The sequence below is a fragment of the Bos javanicus genome, chromosome 17 (genome assembly GCF_032452875.1).
Source record: "Bos javanicus breed banteng chromosome 17, ARS-OSU_banteng_1.0, whole genome shotgun sequence".
In the NCBI taxonomy this organism is placed as follows: Eukaryota; Metazoa; Chordata; class Mammalia; order Artiodactyla; family Bovidae; genus Bos; species Bos javanicus.
Genome location: NC_083884.1, coordinates 17863378 through 17879864, shown reverse-complemented (window position 1 = coordinate 17879864; position 16487 = coordinate 17863378). Strand labels below are relative to the sequence as shown.

Below are 16487 nucleotides of genomic sequence, written 5' to 3'. Positions count from 1 at the left end.
TAAAAATACAAAACATGATGACCAATATCTATCAGCCACTAGAATCTCTTACTGATCAGACCCGAATAATAATTTACCTATTAAAGTAGGTATTGTTTAAAAAAAGAAAAAATGCTTAAATTTTGTTTTTAAGAGCAATGTAGGCATAAGCAATCTTGTGAATAGGGTAAGCCATTCTGGCATAAAACAACTATAACAACTTGAAAAATAGCTGTACACCATTTCATTTTGATAAACTTCATCTCTGTATTTAAATGTAAATATGCTGCACTATTAACCAGCAATTCTATGAATGATAAGACACATTTCTGTTTTGTTGACTGGCCTGTCAACAAAGCACCTCTTTAAAGTGAACAATGGACCATAACTATAACTTGACACAAACCGGGTAGACGTGGGTCACATACAACACTTTCAATTGTTGGTAGAACCAAACAGCCATACAGAAACTTTATTGCAATCAGCTCTGTACAACAGAACACTCTCTCACTTATACTGTAGAACTACCAGGTATATTGTAGTACAGCCATTTAGGGGAAATTCCAACAACTGACTTGTCCCACAGCAGTGAAGCAGCATGCTGCATGTTATTTTGTTCTGCAGAAACCAAAACTTTCTCCAAACTATGAAAACTGTGTAACCTCTAATGATATAAATCTCTTAAAATCTGATATGTAACGTGCCACTTTTCTTTTATTCTAAATTCAAAGACCAGGTAACTTCAAAGGTTTTTCATTTCTGAAAAAGAAGATTAAAAGAAATGTCTGAAAGAATAACATTGCTAGATAGTAGAAAAGGGGTGTGCAGGTTGACTCAAGTGCAGTTCTGGCACACGGACTTGAGAATGCCAACTTGCTCTCTCAGGAGTGAAAAATACTTGAATACAGGTTACTCCTTCCGTACTCTTCTTTTGCGTACTGACTTTATCGGCCCATCTCCAGACCCTGTGCTCTCATCTGCCTCTTTCATCTAGGAAAAAACATTATGAAAATGTTTATTTTCAGACAGTAGGCAACGAGTAGACAGTAGTATATAAAATATTTCTTATTTCTAAAATACATGTTTCTAATCAAATGCTTTACACTAATTAATGATCGGTCAAAACGTGTATATAAACTGATGTGTTTCAGTTTGTTCATCTTTTGCCGTGATTGCATTTTTAGAGTAACTCTGCCTGTTACCCCATCTGTCAGATGTTACTCCATCTGACAAGGGATAATGCTAACAGCTCAATTCATGATTTTATCTCATGATTTCCAACTTAATCTAATGCCATGGTTAATTAAAGGCTGCATAATGTTTTCATTGTGGATAGTAACCACTAACTATACCATCAAATGTCTCTGTAATAATGAACTGCTGCACTGCTTTTACAGAGACTTTCCCAGAACTTCTGGCACACTATATTTGATAAGAATTAGGAGAGAACAAAGGGAGACATCACACTTATGGTTTGGGTTTTTTCTATTCTTTAACTCGTATCCTTCCAGAATAATCATCTGTACATAAATTAAACTTGTATAACAAATAATGGAGGTATTATACAAAATGAAATGAAAATCAAAGCATATATATGTGTGTATGTATATACATAAATATACATGTGTGCTTTGAGAGAGCATGGTTTTTAAGTCAACTGTTTCATCAACTATTAAGTTTCATCAACTATTAAGTTAAAACTACTTCTCAAGGTTATACTATATAAAAATTGATTTATTTTAGCTCACTGACAAATGCATAAAAGATGAAAAGACTGGAACATGGAATTAATATGCTTTTAAAGGCACACAAAATATTTTTTTACAAAGCAAAATATAACAAGTGTTCCATATATAACTACAAGTATTATTATTAAAAGTATAACAGAGGGAAACAAGGACTATGTAAAACTATGTTCTGGAAGAAACTTTCTTCACCCAGGTCCCTCTCAATAAAGATATTCATAATGATCCCCCAAACCCATTTAAAAACTCACAAGACAGTTAAGACTAGTAACCAGGCATATGTACAGAATAAGCTTTAGAAAACACTTAAAACAATAAAAACAGATATCTGGGTGATTTCTTCAAGCAGACAAAACAGAATGTTTGTTTCATCACACACAACAGTCCAGGCATCATGGACATTTACCCTGCCTGACTCTAAGCTATGAGAGTGATGGGGACAGTGACTCTGTCGGGTTAAGATTATGCAGCTCTCAAAAGGCCAGAGAAGTAGAGAAAACAGGCTTTTGGGAGTATGCTGCTGCTGCTGCTAAGTTGCTTCAGTTGTGTCCAACTCTGTGCGACCCCATAGACGGCAACCCACCAGGCTCCGCCATCCCTGGGATTCTCCAGGCAAGAACACTGGAGTGGGCTGCCATTTCCTTGGGGGTATATAGTAGGTTAAAAAAAAGAGAAAGAAAAAAGAAACCTCTGGTTCTGAATTATACCCTGGATGATTCTGATTTCATAACTGACTATAAAAAAGGGCACTGTGGAAAGTTTTATTATACATCAGGATGTGGGAAAAAAGGGCAGACATATCAAGTTAATGAAAAAAACGAGCTTAAAGATTTGAGAAAAACACCACTATTAGACACAGTGCTCCACTAGCCAATGAATGAAATCCTTTAAAATTTTACAGTAAATATAAATGTGACAGAATGTTTTCACAATGTCTATAAAGACGACTGCCTTATAATAAGCATAATTACCTCTTAAATATTCAGTTGGTCTGCTTATTACAACTTTCAACAAAACACTTTAATAAAATTTTGTTTTTAAACAGATGTAGCTATTTTGAAAACCAAAGGCTTATTTATACTATTTCATTGGCATTAGGAGGATATAAATTAGTTTTTTCATGCTTTCCTTATGGATACATTTTATACCAATATGTATGCTCTTAAGAAAGCTGGGAGAAAATATGGCAAAAAATTCTTCACAAATGAGATCACTATTTTTATTAAAATATTTTTACAGACTAACAATCATACATAGAAACTAGTTTATTTTCTGTTAAAGAGATGCTTACCTCATCCTCTGATCCAGACTTATTGGATTTATTGCCTTCTTCTTGTCCTTCTATAATTTCAATTTCTTCTTCACTTTTTTCCTCAGGTTCACCTTCCTCTTCTAGAATTTTTTATTAAACAGATTTTATTCAAGGCAAAAGACTCAATGAATTAGAATTTTTCTACTTAAAAGTATTAAAAGTGGAGGAGTACATTTAAATTCCAATATATGAAGGCAATTTCTTCCATTAGACATTTTTGAAAATTAAATACAAGTACTCGTTATTTTACCACAACTCACTGGAAAAGACCCTGATGCTGGGAAAGATTGAGGGTGTGAGGAGAAGAGGAAGACAGAGGATGAGATGGTTGGATGGCATCATCAACTCAATGGACATGAGTTTGAGTAAGCTCTAGGAGATAGTGAAGGACAGGGAAGCCTGGCATGCTGCAGTCCATGGGGTCACCAAGAGTCGGACATGACTGAGCAACTGAACAACAACAATAAATATATCATCATATCTGAGGAAAGGGGCAGGTTTAAAGAATTTTAAAGCATTCAGTCTATGTGAAATGAAAATCAAAGAATATATGCGTGTGTATGTATATACATAAATATACATGTGTGCTTTGAGAGAGCATGGTTTTTAAGTCAACTGTTTCATCAACTATTAAGGGCTCATTCTGGAGCCTGGCTTGGGACATCTGGCAAACATCAATAGTTTTATTGCTACCTAGATGTATACAAGGAAGTCTCACTGAAGAGGTACCAAAAAGCCACAGTTGTCTTCAATTCTAACATCTTCTGGAGTTTAGTTGAGAGCAGGAGGGGACACACGATTCAGCAATCCTCTGAAGAGACTAAACTACTGGTTTGATATGATAAACTATCTGATGAACAGCAGCCCTTGGTGTGGATTTTGTTGCTGCAGTCACCTGTCTTAAACCAATTACTCTTCCACAGAAGCTGTGATCTGTGCCTCCCATCTCATCCCTGGAGGCAAGAAAAACCCTTGCAAAAAGCTATGACATATGGGATTGATAGCTGCTAGATTCTGAAGCAACTGAACAATTCTGACAACTCTTTCTTCCTAGAAGAGAGAACGCATACACTGGATGTCTGCTCAGGTACAATCCAGGCAAGGATGGTACTCCTCTTCACCACAGTCATGCACTCCTGAGGATTCAGATGGTATAAATCTGACAACAGACAAGTGCAACAGCTAGTGTTTCCCTCTTAATCTACTGTTCTTAATGAGCTCTGCCCAGGGTCCCCTTTATATATCGCCATCACTGTCCTACCTTTTTCAACAATTTCACCATCACTTTGCTTTTTTTCCTCTTCCAAGTCAACTGGCTTCTCCAGGGCTGCCTTCTCTTCCTTCACTTCCTGCTCCAGTGCTCCCTTTGTTTGTGGTTTACATATGTCCAGTTTTTCGAAAGCCACATCTTCATATTTTTTCTGTGGTAGTTTAACACAAGCTATTTTTACTAAAAGCAAAGCACTGTTTTTAAAAAAACATTTTCTTTTTTTGCAATGACGGATATCACACACACACTGAAGAACTGATGCTTTTGAACTGTGGTGTTGGAGACTCTTGAGAGTCCCTTGGACTGCAAGGAGATCAAACCAATCCATCCTAAAGGAGATCAGTCCTGAATATTCACTGTAAGGACTGATGCTGAAACTGAAATTCCAATATTTTGGTCACCTGATGCGAAGAACTGACTTATTTGAAAAGACCCTGATGCTGGGAAAGACTGAAGGCAGAAGGAGAAGGGGACAACAAGAGGATGAGATGGTTGGATGGCATCACCGACTTGATGGACATGAGTCTGAACAAGCTCCGGGTGATGGTGATGGACAGGGAAGCCTGGCGTGCTGCAGTCCATGGGTTTGGAAAGAGTCAGACATGACTGAGCAACTGAACTGAACTGAATTGATATCATACATGGTGAACAGTAAAAACTTATATAGGAAAATTAGTCTATTACTTTTAAGAACCACTGACCATTTATAGAACTCCTAAACACTAAGAGATTTTTTTTTTAATGTTGAAGGAAATTCATTTTCTTTACCTTTACTTTTCTTGGCCAACAAAATGAACCAATTAATGCTATTGGAAGCGCTGCTGTCAAGAGGTAAATGAACCAAAGCCACGGGCGCTGTTCAGTAGCTGACATCAATTGTTTGAATATACTAGGCTAAAAAAAAAAATAAGCATAAAAAGGCAATTCAGATTTTATAAACCTTCATTCATAAATATAGCCTACAAAAACAAAAAAAGTTATTTCACCTAGGTAGTTTTCTACTAAGGAGTCAAATTTATAAGACAAAAAATATTTTCTATTTTATACTTTGTGAAGTTTAAACAATCTTAAAAAAAAAATGTTTATCTGGCATGCCAATTCTTAGTTGTAACATGTGGGATCTACTTCCCCAACCAGAGATCAAACCCAGGGCCCCTGCACTGAGAGTGCTGAGTCCTAGCCACAGGCCACCAGGGAAGTCCCTTAAACAATCTTTAATTATTCACATGCATTGCAGTTTGACACTTGGTAGTAGAAGATACATTATATTATACAAGTGAATATTGCTAATTCTCCAGCAAGAATTAGGACAGTTTCCTTTTCTGGTAAGCTTCAGGACAGTACTGTGCTTCATTGGATGGATTATTTGGTTCATTTAGAAGTAAATTCTCTAACTCATTCTATACTTTTAAAGTACTAAAAAAAAAAAAAAGTCAACCTAAGAATAGCTATGTTTTTTCTTATTTCTTAACAAATTTCACACACAACCTTCAGCAAGGAAATTGTTTTCCTTATTAAAATGTTTTAGTTAAAAGAGTTTCAAAATGAGAATCCTTTTACCTTTATTTACTCTTTTGAGGTTTTTGCTAATATTCAAAGAAACCTAATATAAGGTACATTTTTCTTTATGGTAATTGGTTTTAAAGACAGATAGATTCTCCAAGATGTACTGTGTTGAAATATTTAGCTTAAGCTTTCCTAAGTAGTGTTAAGATTTGGGGGAAAAAACTAGAACATAATAATTAAATTTTAAAAATTTCTGTACTCCTCTAAGTGAAAAGTAGTTAAAATGAATAAAGATTTAGATTTCTGTTCCCACTTGGGCCTTAAACTGATAAGGTAACAAGATATTAAGTCTCATTTCTAACAGCAGTAATAACCATCTCATTTCTATAAACATCAAAAGGCATTCAATCCATTTATGTTATCATAATCTAATAAATGAAATGAAGACTTACATATATGTATAATTCACTATATAGTTTATAATGAAGTTATATCATAATTTGGTGAAGCTCATATTCTGTCTACATAGATTTAAATATGTTTCATCATCATTTAGTAATTACTGTACCTATTTACTCATCAAAAGGCCATATGTATAACCTATAACCAGGACCATACCCTATTATTATCATATGCTAAAATACTGTGTACCTCATTAGCATTTTCTATCAGTATCTTCACTCCCCAACCATCTGCAGCCCAGCGGTCTGCTACTTCCTTTTCTGAACAGATAATAAAATTATCAAAGTAGATATCAGAGGTCATGGACCAAAGCTCTAAACCAAGAGCACGGAAAGAAGTCAGAAGAAATGGGTGATTGTCTTCAAAATAATCTGGATTAGGAATTTTTCGAGGACTCCAGATACCCTGGAAAAAAAATAATTTAAATACATTTTCAAACAATAATTTCATTATAAGTGTTACTCAAGAAGCAGTTGCTGTTGAATGAAATTAGCAATACTAACTGGGAAAAAGAAAACTTTAACTGATAATTCACTAGAAATAAAATCTTGTTTCCTCTTATCCTATACACGATGTTACCTGTGAATAATACTGACTTTAAACTCAGCAAAAAAAAAAAGAGGCAGAGTGAAAAATCCCACAGAAAATTGAGTAATGAAATTTCACAACTGATACTATATTAGATGAGTTTCTTTTTTTACATTTAGTAAAGATACTCAAGGCACGATATCATTAAAATTGCTCAAATCAAAGAGATTACTATATGGCAAAAATGGAACCATGTCTTTTAACATACACTTACAATGGGCATCAATAGTCACTCATGGTTGAGTCACAGAACAATTATTCAACAGAGAACTTCCATTAAGTCTTAAATGATTAAAGTCAACCAAATCAAAAAAACTGGACAATGTGTTCACTCACTGACTCATTCTGCCATCACCTACGACTATTCTGTGCCAGGCACTATGCCATATGCTCTGCTGTGATAATCAAGGCAGACATGGTCCCTGCATCATGGCGTTTAAAGTCTAATGAAGGAAAGATAGATCTCAAACAAAAAAGTTACCAAAACAGTCATTCTATGAAGAAAAACTACAGTGAGCAAAGAGAGTCTATAACTGTATATATATAAAATAAATGTTAGAAAATGTCAATGAATAATTAGAAAGAACTATAGCATTAAATGGACAACATAATAAGGACTTCTACCCCAAAAGCTAAGTATACTCAAAAAAATCTGTTTCATATTAGGAAAAAAAAATTTAATTTTAATAAAACCTGAGAGTAAGGAACACATTATTTAAGCACAGACTTCAATTACTAAAATGTACAGTGTGAGTCCTCTTGATCAGAACTCAATTCTTATACTTAATCCTAAAATAAAATATTCCAAAGTGATCAATTGATTACTAAGGAAAATAGTAAGAAGTGATTTATCTTTAGTTATTAGTTTTATTACCCAAGAAAATTAAAAGATGCTTTACTTAAAAAAAAAATTATTTATTTACTGTCTGCGTCAGGTCTCTGTGGCTGCACTGACTTTCCCCCTAGATGTGGCAAGTGGGGAGAACTCTCTAGTTGCGGAGTGCAGAGTGGAGAGAACACTGTGGTGGCCTCTCCTGTTGCAGAGCACGGGCTCCTGGGCACACAGGCTTTAGCAGTCGTGGTTCCCGGGCTCTAGCGCACAGGCTCGGCAGTTGTGGCATACAGGCTTAGCTGCTCCCCGGCTTGTGAGATCTTCCCTAACCAGGGATCAAACCTGTGTCTCCTGCACTGGCAGGCAGATTCTTTACCACTGAGCCACCAGGGAAGCAAGCCCCACTTTACTTTTTAAACATAAATTGGTTGGAGTCTATTTTCTTTGACTTCAGATAGCTAAGGCACATTATTACAAATCAAATTTCCTCAAGTTAACATTATTAATAACTAGCTGTATAACAGAAATCGGCACAGAATTTTAAAAAGTTTACTGTGGGATGGGAATAAGTGGTTATTACCTGGTAGTTAGGGTTATCTATCATTGGCGGTCTCCATATTCCTTTGTATTTCGGGTTATCTATCATGGGAGGGCTCCATTCACCACACCCAATCCGACATGCTGGGTTAGAAATATGAGGTGCCTCCCATTCTCCATCCATGTCTTCATTCCTTAGGGTATCAGAACAAAGCACATGGAGTAACCTCAAGACTCTCTTGTCAGGCATATCAATGGTAATGAAAGAACATGGAAGAAACAAGAAACTGACATCTGAAGGTGAAGAATGCTTACCAGTCAAAGGGTTTCTCAGCATTAGGATCAGGAATAAATTTCGGTTCATTATCAAGCCAGCCATCAGGTTTAACAGCACTTGAATCTACTATTTGGGCAGGTTCACTTTCATCCCTGTAAATACAGTATTTTATGCTAATTACTAATTATTCAAACAGTTAAAAATTCAAGTTACAGAATTCAGAAGGTACCAATAGGCACTTCCTACCTCTGTGAAAAGAAGAGAAGCAAAAAGTAAAGGAGAAAAGGAAAGATACACCCATTTAAATGCAGAATTCCAAAGAATAGCAAGGAGAGATAAGAAAGCCTTCCTCAGTGAGAAGTGCAAAGAAATAGAGGTAAACAATAGAATGGGAAAGACTAGAGATCTCTTTAAGAAAATCAGAGATTCCAAGGGAACATTTCATGCAAAGATGGGCGCAATAAAGGACAGAAATGGCAGGGAACTAACAGAAGCAGAAGATATTAAGAAGAGATGGCAAGAATACACAGAAGAACTACACAAAAAAGATCTTCATGACCCAGATAATCACGATGGTGTGATCACTCACCTAGAGCCAGACATCCTGAAATGTTAAGTCAAGCGGGCCTTAGGAAGCATCACTATGAACAAAGCTAGTGGAGGTGATGGAATTCCAGTTGAGCTATTTCAAATCCTAAAAGATGATGCCATGAAAGTGCTGCAGTCAATACGCTAGCAAATTTGGAAAACTTAGCAGTGGCCACAGGACTGGAAAAGGTCAGTTTTCATTCCAATCCCTAAGAAAGGCAATGCCAAAGAATGCTCAAACTACCGTACAATTGCACTCATCTCACACACTAGTAAAGTAATGCTCAAAATTCTCCAAGCCAGGCTTTAACAACATGTGAACTGTGAACTTCTAGATGGTCAAGCTTGTTTTAGAAAAGGCAGAGGAACCAGAGATCAAATTGCCAACATCCGCTGGATCATCAAAAAAGCAAGAAGAGTTCCAGAACAACATCTATTTCTCTTTATTGACTATGCCAAAGCCTTTGACAGTGTGGATCACAATAAACTGTGGAAAATTCTTATAGAGATGGCAATACCAGACCACCTGACCTGCCTCTTGAGAAATCTGTATGCAGGTCAGGAAGCAACAGTTAGAACTGGACATGGAACAACAGACTGGTTCCAAATAGGAAAAGGAGTACGTCAAGGCTGTATATTGTCACTCTGCTTATTTAACTTCTATGCAGAGTACATCATGAGAAATGCTGGGCTGGAAGAAGCACAAGCTGGAATCAAGATTGCCGGGAGAAATATCAATAACCTCAGATATGCAGATGACACTACACTATGGCAGAAAGTGAAGAAGAACTAAAGAGCCACTTGATGAAAGTGAAAGAGGAGAGTGAAAAAGTTGGCTTAAAGCTCAACATTCAGAAAACTAAGACCATGGCACCCAGTCCCATTACTTCATGGCAAATAGATGGAGAAACAGTGGAAACAGTGTCAGACTTTATTTTTGGGGGCTCCAAAATCACTGCAGATGGTGATTGCAGCCATGAAATAAAAAGACATTAACTCCTTGGAAGGAAAGTTATGACCAACCTAGACAGCCTATTAAAAAGCAGAGACATTACTTTGCCAACAAAGGTCGTCTAATCAAGACTATGGTTTTTCCAGTGGTCATGTATGCATGTGAGGGTTGGACTATAAAGAAAGCTGAGCACCTAAGAACTGATGCTTTTTAACTGTGGTGGCAAGAGTGAACGTCAACATTTTAGGAATCAGTAAACTAAAATGGACTGGAATGAGTGAATTTAACTCAGATGACCATTATATCTACTACTGCGGGCAAGAATCCCTTAGAAGAAATGGAGTAGCCATCATAGTCAACAAAAGAGTCCGAAATGCAGTTACTTGGATGCAATCTCAAAAACGACAGAATGATCTGTATTCGTTTCTAAGGCAAACCATTCAATATCACGGTAATCCAAGTCTATGCCCCAACCAGTAATGCTGAAGAAGCTGAAGTTAAACGGTTCTATGAAGACCTACAAGACCTTTTAGAACTAACACCCAAAAAAGATGTCTTTATCATTATACGGGACTGGAATGCAAAAGTAGGAAGTCAAGAAACACCTGGAGTAACAGGCAAATTTGGCCTTGGAATACAGAATGAAGCAGGGCAAAGGCCAACAGAGTTTTGCCAAGAGAATGCACTGATCATAGCAAACACCCTCTTCCAACAACACAAGAGAAGACTCTACACATGGACATCACCAGATGGTCAACACTGAAATCAGATTGATTATATTCTTTGCAGCCAAAGATGGAGAAGCTCTCTACAGTCAGCAAAAACAAGACCAGGAGCTGACTGTGGCTCTGATCATGGACTCCTTATTGCCAAATTCAGATTTAAATTGAAGAAAGTAGGGAAAACCACTAGACCATTCAGGTATGACCTAAATCAAATCCCTTATGATTATACAGTGGAAGTGACAAATAGATTTAAGGGACTAGATCTGATAGACAAAGTGCCTGATTGACGAAGGTTCCTGACATTGTACAGGAGGCAGGGATCAAGACCACCCCCAAGAAAAAGAAATGCAAAAAAGCAAAATGGCTGTCTGAGGAGGCCTTACAAATAACCGTGAAGAGAAGAGAAGCGAAAAGCAAAGGAGAAAAGGAAAGGTATGCCTATTTAAATGCCGAGTTCCAAAGAATAGCAAGGAGAGAGAAGAGTCATGTAAGGTAGTCATGTATGCACGTGAGAGTTGGACTATAAAGAAAGCTGAGCACCGAAGAATTGATGCTTTTGAACTGTGGTGTTGGAGAAGACTCTTGAGAGTCCCTTGGACTGCAAGGAGATCCAACCAGTCCATTCTGAAGGAGATCAGTGCTGGAAGGACTGATGTTGAAGGTGAAACTCCACTACTTTGGCCACCTGATGCAAACAGCTGACTCAGTTAAAAAGACCCTGATGCTGGGAAAGATTGAAGGTGGGAGAAGAAGGAGACGACAGAGGATGAGATGGCTGGATGGCATCACTGACTCAATGGACATGAGTTTGGGTGAACTCCGGGGGTTGGTGATGGACAGGGAGGCCTGGCATGCTGCGATTCATGGGGTCACAAAGGGTTAGACACGACTGAGTGACTGAACTGAACTGAACTACAGAGTATGTTAGACTTTGTTTTAGTTCACTTAAAAACTCATTCATCTTTTTATATTATTTGTTGAAGTAATAATATTTTGGCTCTATTGAGTTAAATAAAATATATTATTAAAATTAAAAAGAAACCATTCATCAACAAATATATACAGAAAGACTACTACATGTCAAGACTGTTCTAGGAGCTCTGTTTTATATAAATATATATCTGCTTTATTCTTAGCAGTTTCATAGTTTTCTACTTTGTGAATAAATAATAATTTATCTATTCTCTAGGATATTTAGTGTTTCCCAAAACTTACTATAACAAATAATGCTACAATTAATATCCTGGAATATATTAGAAATTAGTAAGAAATTAGTTGTCAACTATATGAATTAAAAATTTTTTCCAGTTTCTCATGCATTTTTATGTAGTTTATGGTGGGCTTTTTTGTCACAGAAAAATAATTTATTTTCATGTAGCTGAAATTTATTAATATTTTCCTTTATGATTCTTCAATTTTATGCTGTATTTGGAAAGGTCTTCCCTACTCCAATATTATTTTTTTTTAACTCCCCATATTCTGGTAATTTTTATTTAAAAAATAACATTTAGAAAGTAAGCTCCAAAGTATATAAACATAGTCACAGTAAGTACAGAATAGAATTACTAATATAATTTTCATCTTTCAGAAAAGCAGGAATTTTATCTAGAATTTACATTATGTTTTTCCAAACAAAACTTGAATAATAGACTGAAATAATTTATATATGTGAAGACTGAGTAACAAAACTGAAATAATCAACTGTACACATGGAAAGACTTGTACTTTCCTGATATCAATATTATCTGAAGGTCTGTTAGGGCTCAGAGTAACCTGAGTTTAAAATTTAAGGGTCTTTTAGTACTTTATAAAACAAATTCTCACAGATTTCACCCATCATAATGAGACTGGTATATACAGTTTTTCTCTTTAAGGGCAAACCTATGTCCCATCCTTACTCTTTATAGGCAGACAAATATGAAGCAGTTAGAAACTACACACATACAAATATAGTCCTATCTTTTCTGACACCATGAATTCATGGAAGTGATACACTGGTAAGTGACTACTTTTTTTTTTAAAGGTACTGTTATTCCTATTTTGCACAAGTTCCTTCCCTCTTATACTATTTTCCTGAAGGTAAAGACATTTTCATTGCTAACCAGTATCCCTCTTTATTTACAAGAGTTAACAAGGTAACACTTGGTTTTCCAGGAGCAACATTCCATGCTTTCAATAGGTGGTAACCTCAATGCTTACAAACAACAAGAACTTGAAGAGGAATAGACACTTTCCCAAGTGAGGTACACAGAGAGAAACTGGTTTAAAACAATGAATAGATCCTCAGTGACTTGTTTAACAACCGTAAAGCAGTCTAACACATTTTTCAGTGGCATCTCCTCAAAAGAGATGGGGATGCATACACAAATACTTAGAGAAATAGTGGCCAAGTGTTACCCATTAGCAGTATAACATTACTTGAGAGTAGGCTGACGTGGGGTAGCTCCTCTTGGCCGCGCTTGTGCACCCTCGCAGCCGCCTGCATCCAGGGTAAGGAGCAGCGGCTGCGCTTTGCTGGAGCAGCCGTGAAGAGATATCCCATGTCCAAGGTATGAGAAACCCAAGTAAGATGGTAGGCGCTGAGAGAGGGCATCAGAGGGCAGACAGACTGAAACCACAATCACAGACTAGCCAATCTGATCTCATGGACCACAGCCTTGTCTAACTCAATGAAACTAAGCCATGCTGTGTGGGGCCACCCAAGACAGGCGGGTCATGGTGGAGAGGTCTGACAGAATGTGGTCCACTGGAGAAAGGAATGGCAAACCACTTCAGTATTCTTGCCTTGAGAATCCCATGAACAGTAATGAAAAGGCAAAATGATAGGAACTGAAAGAGGAACTCCCCAGGTTAGTAGGTGCCCAATATGCTACTGGAGATCTCCAATACTTTGGCCACCTGATGCAAAGAGCTGACTCATTGGAAAAGACCCTGATGCTGGGAAAGATTGAGGGCAGGAGAAGAAGGGGATGACAGAGGATGAGATGGCTGGATGGCATCACCGAGTCGATGGACATGGGTTTGGGTGGACTCCAGGAGTTGGTGATGGACAGGGAGGCCTGGCGTGCTGCGGTTCATGGGGTTGCAAAGAGTCGGACATGACTGAGCGACTGAACTGAGACTGAAATACGTTTAAGACATGCACTGCAAAACCTACAGCAACCAGTAAAACAACAGACTACAGAGGAAAAGCCAAAAGGCCAATAGAAAGAAAAAACAGAAGGCTCAAAAAACTAACTCAATTCAAAGATAGTCAGGAAAAAAATTTTATAAAAAGCCACAAACTATATGGGACAAAGAAAAAACAAACAGCAAGACAGCAGGTTTATATCTAACTGTATCAATAACTGCATTAAATATAGATGATTTAAAACATTCCAATTAAAAGGCAAGACCCAAATACAGTTGACTACAAGAAAATCACCTGAAAAATAAAGGCATATACAGGTAATGCTCAAAATCCTTCAAGGTAGGCTATGCAATACATGAATCGAAAACTTCCAGATGTACCAACTGGATTTATAAAAAGCAAAGGAACCAGAAATCAAACTGCCAACATCCACTGAATCATAGAAAAAGCAGGAGAGCTCCAGAAAACCTTCTACTTCCACTTCAGTGACTATGCTAAAGCCTTTGACTGTGTGGATCACAACAAACTGTGGAAAATTCTGAAAGAGATGGCAATACCAGACCACTTTACCTGCCTCCTCAGAAACCTCTTTGCAGGTCAAGAAGTAGAACTGGACATGGAACAATGGACTGGTTCAAAATTGGGAAAAGAGTACATCAAAGGCTGTATATTGTCACCCTCTTTATTTAACTGATATGCAGAATACATTATGTGAAATGCCATACTGGAAGAATCACAAGCTGGAATCAAGATTACAGGAGAAATAACAGCAACCTAAGACATGCAGATGATACCACTTTAATGGCAGAAAGCAAAGAGGAACTAAAGAGCCTCTTGATGAGGGTAAAAGAGGACAGTGAAAAAGCTGGCTTGAAACTCAACATTCAAAAAACTAAGATCAAGGCATCCAGTCCCATCACTTCATGGCAAATAGGTGGGGGAAAAGTGGAAACAGTGGCAGGTTTTCTTTTCTTGGGTTCTGAAATCACCATGGACAGTGACTGTAGCCATGAAATTAAAAGATGCTTGCTCCTTGGAAGAAAAGCCATGACCAACCTAGACAGCATATTAAAAAGGAGAGACATGACTTTGCCTACATAGTCAAAACTACGGTTTTTCCAGTAGTCATGTATGGATGTGAGAGCTGAACCATAAAGAAAGCTGAGTGCCGAAGAATTGATGCTTTTGAACTGTGGTGTTGGAGAAGATAGTTCAGAGTCCCTTAAATAGCAAGGAGATCAAACCCATACATTCTAAAGGAAATCAACCCTGAATATCATTGGAAGGACTGATGCTGAAGCTCCAATATTTTGGCCACCTGATGTGAAGAGCCAACTCACTGGAAAAGACCCTGATGTTGAGAAAGACTGAAAGGCAGGAGGAGAAGGGGGTGTCAGAGAATGAGATGGCTGGATGGCATCATCGACTCAATGGACGTGAGTTTGGGCAAACTCCGGGGGATAGTGAAGGACCCGGAAGCCTGGCATGCCACAGTCCATGGGGTCACAAAGAGTCAGATACAACTTAGCAACTGAATAACAACAACATACAGGTTACAGGTAAATAATGGAAAATAATATTCAGTGGAACTATGATTAAAAGAAATGGGAGTGCTGATCTAGTATCAGACTAAGTAGATTCCAAGACAGAGTAATTATGAATTTATAAAGAAGAACAGTTCATAATAATAAAAAGCTCAGTTCCTCAAGAGGTCATGAAACACTGTGAATTGATCTAGTGATCTAGACCTTCCAATTACACAAAACAAAACAAACAGAACTCAAAGGAGATAAAGACAGAGCTACAATCATAGCTGAAGGCTTATTTTCTCTTCGCAATAAGAGAACAGGCTGAAAACCATTAGGAATACAAAGGCTTTAGAACAACACTATCAACCAACCTGATGTAAGTGACATTTGTAAATGTTTTCTGACAACAACAGAATTATATTGGGAGTTAAAGTGAAAATTACATCTGGAAAATCCATAAATAATTGACAACAAAGTAACACTTTAAAAAATATGTGAATCAAAAAAGAAATCACTAGGGAAATTGTAAAACAGTATGAATGAATGTTCTCAGAAATAGTAGATATTTGTGGAACATAGTAAAAGCAGTGCTGAGAGAAAATTTATAGCTGCTTCTATCCGAAATTATTTTCTATCTTAAAAAAGCAGAAAAGGGAAGCAAATTAAGTCCAAAGTAAGAACAGAAAAAATGCCAACAGAAACTAAAACCAAAGCCCATCCTCCAAACAGCTCAATAAAATTGATAAACCTGTAGCTAAACGTATCAAGAAAAAACATGATGCAGAAAAGAAAGAGGGGATATCAATATGGACATCAAATGGATGCCAAGAGTAGAACAATCAGACATCCATATTTTTGAAAATTAATCTTGATTTATATCTCACACTACATGTAATAACAAACTTCAGAGTTTTAGTCAAAATTATTTGTCTAGAAAACAAAAAATCTTTGTCACATTTAGGCATAATATCTTAGGAAGATGCAAAAACCATGAATTATCAAATACTGACAAACCGGACTTCATAAAAATTTAAAACTTCTGCTGTCTACTAAAA

At 37.0% G+C, this 16487-nt stretch overlaps 1 protein-coding gene across 2 annotated transcripts in view; it reads right to left on the bottom strand.

The window, feature by feature from the left end:
* Positions 1–418: 418 nt before the first annotated feature.
* Positions 419–16487, bottom strand: part of CLGN (calmegin) — a 45105-nt gene continuing 29036 nt past the window's right edge. For both annotated transcript variants that reach the window (XM_061384140.1, XM_061384139.1), the window contains exons 9-15: positions 8547–8660; positions 8275–8425; positions 6464–6679; positions 5075–5200; positions 4298–4457; positions 3016–3116; positions 419–969 (exon numbers count right to left, since the gene is read on the bottom strand). In XM_061384140.1, the coding sequence (XP_061240124.1) occupies positions 889–969; positions 3016–3116; positions 4298–4457; positions 5075–5200; positions 6464–6679; positions 8275–8425; positions 8547–8660 (949 nt within the window). In that variant the 3' untranslated portion in view covers positions 419–888. The remainder of the gene's footprint in view (positions 970–3015; positions 3117–4297; positions 4458–5074; positions 5201–6463; positions 6680–8274; positions 8426–8546; positions 8661–16487) is intronic.